The following is a 6000-nucleotide window of genomic DNA, read 5'->3' as shown; positions in this document are numbered from 1 at the left end:
GCTCGGAAAAATTTTTCGGCCGAATTAAACGCGATTTTGTTTTTCAGGCAAAAATCGATTATTCGAATTGACAGTGAGAATGTTTTTTTAAAATGCCCATAACTTTGTCAAAATTTAATAGATTCCAACAATGTTTTTACTCAAATGTCAGTAATTCTTGTCACTTCAAGATAGAAGGATATAATTATTGATTTTCATTATTTAAAATTTTTTATTTAACAATAAACAAAAAGTGCAAATTTTTTTATAAATTTAATTTCTCAAAAAGTGTATTTTTTTCTCTCTCACTTTTTTACCTGGAAAGAGACACTTTGAACCACAATCAACCCAAATCTCTAATAGCGAAGATTTTTTTTTTTCTGAGTTATGATTTTTTATAGAAAATATACGTTTTTGTGGTACATACTACAATATTCTTATATTGTTTAACTAAATGGAACATATGTATGTAATATATCAGCAAAAAGTACAGCCGTGATCATTTTTTGTGTATCAAATAGATATTAGAACACACTTTCCACCATACAGTTTCGAAATACAAAATCACATTTTCCCGCTTTTTATAATCGAAACTGTATGGTGGAAAGTGTGTTCTAATATCTATTTGATACACAAAAAATGATCACGGCTGTACTTTTTGCTGATATATTACATACATATGTTCCATTTAGTTAAACAATATAAGAATATTGTAGTATGTACCACAAAAACGTATATTTTCTATAAAAAATCATAACTCAGAAAAAAAAATCTTCGCTATTAGAGATTTGGGTTGATTGTAGTTCAAAGTGTCTCTTTCCAGGTAAAAAAGTTTGAGAGAAAAAAAATACACTTTTTGAGAAATTAAATTTAAAAAAAAATATGCACTTTTTGTTTATTGTTAAATAAAAAATTTTAAATAATGAAAATCAATAATTATATCATTCTATCTTGAAGTGACAAGGATTACTGACATTTGAGTAAAAACATTGTTGGAATCTATTAAATTTTGACAAAGTTATGGGCATTTTAAAAAAACATTCTCACTGTCAATTCGAATAATCGATTTTTGCCTGAAAAACAAAATCGCGTTTAATTCGGCCGAAAAATTTTTCCGAGGCAAAAGAAAAAATATGTGTCTCATTATTTGGACCAACAAACAATGTATTTGAGTTTGGTCGAAATTAAAAATCATGCTCGTACCTGACCGGTTGTCTGGAAATGGAAAGCATCTATTGTAAAACTTTTTTTTCAACGTTAACAAAATTTTCCATTACAAAATTTCATTTACAATACGAATATAGTTTTAGATGCGAATTTAATATCTCGCTGTTAAGTATATCCTATATTATCGAAGTAATAAATATTTACGTAAAAAAAAAGTTAGTATATGAAAAATTACGATGAAATTTGAACTCAAAAGTAACATGGCATAAAACGTGAAAAGCTTTTCTCAATACATATATGAGGCGACTCCTTTTTTATAAATATATGATAATAGAAGTAATATTCAAAGGTATCCTCAGCCTCCTGTTACGGAGTGTATTTGAATTTACCTTTAGCTACAGGTTGAGACCTTACAGTTCGCCAAATCCTTTGGAATGTATTCACTATTTTTAAAGCAAAAGCACGAGAAAATAATGTAGTATCTCAAACAAATTAACTAGTTTACTTAATTTTTCAACTAATTTCCGCACCCTACTCTTGTTAAGTCCATGATAAATGTTTCCACTACTATGTGGTAATTCTATTTTCTTTGCATAAAAAACACTGCAGTTGTAAATCACTGCATTAATATTAAAATATATATAAATATTCTTTTTTTAAGTGGACTTTCAGAAAGCGCAATTTAAATGGTGCAAGCATGTAACTATATAATTCGCACGGTGTATATAGACATACATACATAGGATGACGACTAATAGCCATTGACAATTTATTTCAATTCACTTAATTGTTTAGATGATCATCGAAAAATGCGATTCTGCATACACACAAAACGTGATAATGAAATTACTCGATTGCTTTATCCATAAAATCTAGAAATCTTTTAGCATATTGATCGGGATCACATGTAGAAATACCATCGACGTTACTTCCGTACTTCACAGTTTTAGCTGCCTTGGCGGCCTAAAAAGACAAGAAAAAAAAACAAGAATATATGGAAATTTTTGACTGGCAGAGATTAAATACATATATGTTTTATGAGAGAAGACGTCGTGCTTTTCGGGCTATTGATGACTCAATCGTAGTCCGATATTCGCGAAATCTGAAGAAAAAGCAATCGCAATTTCACGGAAACTCGGACCACGATGTTTCAGCAACAGATCCCTGAAAATTTAAAATTCACCCATTTTGAATTACATAACATAAATTTCATTAGAACATCTCTCAACAAAGCTGCAACTAACTTTAGAGTCGACTTTATTTCGACTATGAATATGCCCTTATATTTTTTCAAAACCTATTTTTAAATTATGACTAAAAATACTTTGAAAAATACTTTGAAACTTTTTACATTAAAAAGATATAAAAGTGTGACACAAATATACGAAATTTCATTGCTCGTGAAATAAAGTATAGAAGTTACATGATGATGAAATTCAAAATGGGTGATATTTCACCCGAACATCGGATGAAGTAACTTAATTTAATTTCCTTTAAATACGAGTATGCGAAAATAATCTTGCTTGTAATGAAATATCTTTTATTTAATCTACCAATCCTGAATAAGTAAAGGGTCCGTTAGGTTGGTGCGGCAGTCTGTCCACTGGCCAACTCACTTAGACCTTGTAGGTCCATTGTGATACTCGAAGTGTGCTTACTAAATAGCCAATGACCGGTTACACAAGCCATGATCATCGAAATGTCCTCTCTTGAGAATCTGATCAGTTCTGTAGTGTTTTCTTATCAATTTGCGGCCATAGTAGCCTAGTTGTACTAATGCCCTCGAAAAACCATGACCTATTTGCCTCTTGAATCATGCTATTTATAATCCTTAAGTTGCAGGTTGCTAATTTTTGCTTTGCATAAACTCATTATATAAAATGCTCAGCGGCGGATTTAAGAAAATATCTTGGGGAACCCAGTTTTGTTATATATACATACATACAATACAGAAAGGATTTCCTATGCAACTTTGAATTCGCGTTTTGCTTTTTGTTCAGCAAATATTTACATCGCGGAATCCAAAAACATTGAGTTTGCCACTAATCTTTCAAAACAAAGGAAGCACGGCAATTCTTTAACGACCCCACAAGACTCGCCTCCCACATGGTCCGACATGGCTCGTTTTGATCGCAGCGTGGTCCCGTAAACGGTATCTTTTATCTCTGCAGCCTGTTGACAGTCCTCATCGTACCCATTGTTTTTTCGGGCTGAAATCCGACTACTTCTTTCGAGGCGTTACTTATTAAGCGGGAAGTGTAGTTCCACTGCTCGCGTACGTCAGTTTGTTGAAGTGCTCTCAGAGACCAGGTGTTAAAGTAGAGTGGCGAAAAAATTAGCGGTATGTTGTGATTGCAGTACTCCGTTAAGCTTTCCTTGCATTGTTGGACGCACATTTTTTTCTTTCTTTCTTTTCTTCTTTTTTGTTTTTGTTGTTCTTTCGGGCTCGCTGAAATCCAACTATGTCTTCGGCGGCGGTACCTAATGATCGGGAAATGTGGTTCCAATGATCGCGTATGTCGGATTTTTGAAGAGTGCTGTCAGAGAGCAGGTTTGAGAGTCGAGTAACGAATGCATTGGCTGTCTATTGGATTACAGCTTTTCCACTTTAAGCTTTATTTGCATATTTGAGCGCACATTTTTTGCTGCATAGAGGCGGGTGCGTATCTTGGCTGCAACAAGATAGTTGTCCGAGCCGATGTTTGGCTCTCGGACTGTATGTACGTCTAAAACACTGGAAGTATGCATTCCGACTATCAAAACATGGTCGAACTGGTTTCTTGATTTTCGATCTGGAGACAGCCATGTAGCTGATGGATCTTTTAATGCTGGGATCTAGTACTATATAATATCATGTTTCGGGCCCGGCGAAGTCGATCAGCCTCAGTCCGTTATCGGACATTTCGTTGTGGAGGCTGAATTTTTCGATAGAGGCGCAAAAGATCCCTTCCTTGCCCACTTTGGCATGGAAATCGCAAGGCTCGATTTTAATATCGTGTCGGGACAGCTCTCATATCGCACACGATCTTCAAAAGTGACACAACTCAAAATTTAGAATTTTTTAAATTATGCACTAAAAATGTACACACGAGCTTTTATTTACCTTCCAGTAAAAGCGGGAGCAAATTTTTGTTATACTTTGTTGAAAAAACCTAAGATAAAGTCTCCCTTGCCTATATGATTAGCATGTGCTACGCAATAGTTTTTCGGATTTTCTGACGAACGTGTAATTTTGAATTGCTTACGTCGGCTTGCCCGGTAAGCCCCTCTTCCCGAGAACATCAACCGGCCGGGTCTCAATGAGTTTTTTTTCATCGGTTTTTTTTTTTATTTGGAATAATTTTATTCTTTTATATGCCCGCTTCGGGTATTTTTTGTATACAAAATTGGAACTTATAAACGAAATTAAATAATTTTCTTGCTATGGCCTCCTATTTTTTCAATCCTATCTTTGGCATAAATGCTTTTGGATAATACTCTTGCCGCGAAATTCATCAGTTTGGGATTTTTTGATAACTTTTTATTTCTAAAATGACATGAGAGAAATGATGTTGCCGATTTGTCACCACGGAAATATATCGGTGAGTCGCCAATTTGTTGCCATTGACGATTGTTGCCTATTTCCCACATTTTGTATAGTGGGTATGTTTGTCAACAAAATTATTTTTCTAGAAAACGTTTTGCTACAAATTTCCCTTTTATATATACATTTTATCGTTGATGTGGCACAAATGAAAAAATTTTCCGATTTTGCACTTGAGCTAGTTGCTGGTGAGAGCAGTGAGGCCCTTCTTTTGGGGCCCAGTCAGCACTGCTTCTTTTGTTGGCCTTAAATCCGCCACTGAATATGCTATATCCAAGTGAGACAGAAAAAACCAGTTTGGGTCATGGATTTGCCAACAAGTGCTTGTTGTTGTTGAGTTTATGTAAATACATTCGAAGAGCTGTTCAGCCGGTTTCTTATACAATACGAAGCCATAATCTGGGAAAGGTATACAATTTCTTTGACCTTGGTATCACAATGGATCCATAACTTAATTTTAATCTTCACATTAATGTGACACGTCAACAAGGCTAAAGGGTTACTTGCATTTGCGAAACGATGGTCCAAAGAATCACTAGACCCTGTTTGCTACATTAGTTAGACCGATTCTGGAATACGGTTGGGTGGTTTGGAATCCAAGGTAACAAATTTTCTCAGACAAGATAGAATCAATTCAAAAACAATTCCTACTTTTTTCTTTAAGAAACTCCCTTTGGGATTCCCGATATAATCTTATACGAGTCGTTTAAGGCCCCTATTATGTTGACTGTAGCCACTGAAAAAGTGGGAAGTTCGAGAAAAATTTTGGTATTTTAATAATATGTTATTTTAATGATATTAAAACAATTAAAAGCAAATGTATCAGTTACGAATTATGTTTACCGATGAGTCCGAGGATGCTGGTGCCAGACATCTACGTTTTCAAAGTTGAATTGAGTTGTGAACCACAATACCAATTTACAACTTTCAACTCAACTATCTTCAAAGTTGTGAATCATAATAGGGGCCTAAAACTTATTAACCTTCTTATATTGTCAGTCGCAGGGAAATGCTTGGTACACTTTTTACGGTTAAATTGCTGACAGGCTCAATTTCAAGTCCGCTTCTTTTTCATTTCATTTACTAAACAAATACACTAAGATCAAAAACATCTTTTCTAGTACAACAGTAGTGATAAAGCACAAACATAAAGCAACGAAAGAAAAACAATAAATAAAAAAATATATAAAACTAAGAATTAAGAAAAAAATAAAAATAGAGAATAAAAGAAAAAAGAAAATGCAACTAATCCCAAGACTAAAAGCTAACAT

General features: G+C 33.9%; 1 protein-coding gene across 3 annotated transcripts in view; it reads right to left on the bottom strand.

The window, feature by feature from the left end:
- Positions 1-1198: 1198 nt before the first annotated feature.
- PIP4K (phosphatidylinositol 5-phosphate 4-kinase) overlaps positions 1199-6000 on the bottom strand; it is a 122884-nt gene continuing 118082 nt past the window's right edge. For 2 of the 3 annotated variants that reach the window (XM_017612033.1, XM_017612025.1), the window contains exon 10: positions 1993-2109. In XM_017612033.1, coding sequence (XP_017467522.1) covers positions 1993-2109 — 117 coding nt within the window. Of the gene's footprint in view, positions 2110-6000 lie in introns of all 3 variants that reach the window. The other variant, XM_017612016.1, reaches the window with a different exon arrangement.

This window comes from Rhagoletis zephyria, unplaced genomic scaffold, assembly GCF_001687245.7.
Source record: "Rhagoletis zephyria isolate East Lansing unplaced genomic scaffold, Rhagoletis_zephyria_1.1 Rzeph_scaffold_00014, whole genome shotgun sequence".
Classification (NCBI taxonomy): Eukaryota; Metazoa; Arthropoda; class Insecta; order Diptera; family Tephritidae; genus Rhagoletis; species Rhagoletis zephyria.
The sequence above is the reverse complement of the archived record's forward strand: the minus strand, read 5'-3'. Positions and strand labels throughout refer to the sequence as shown.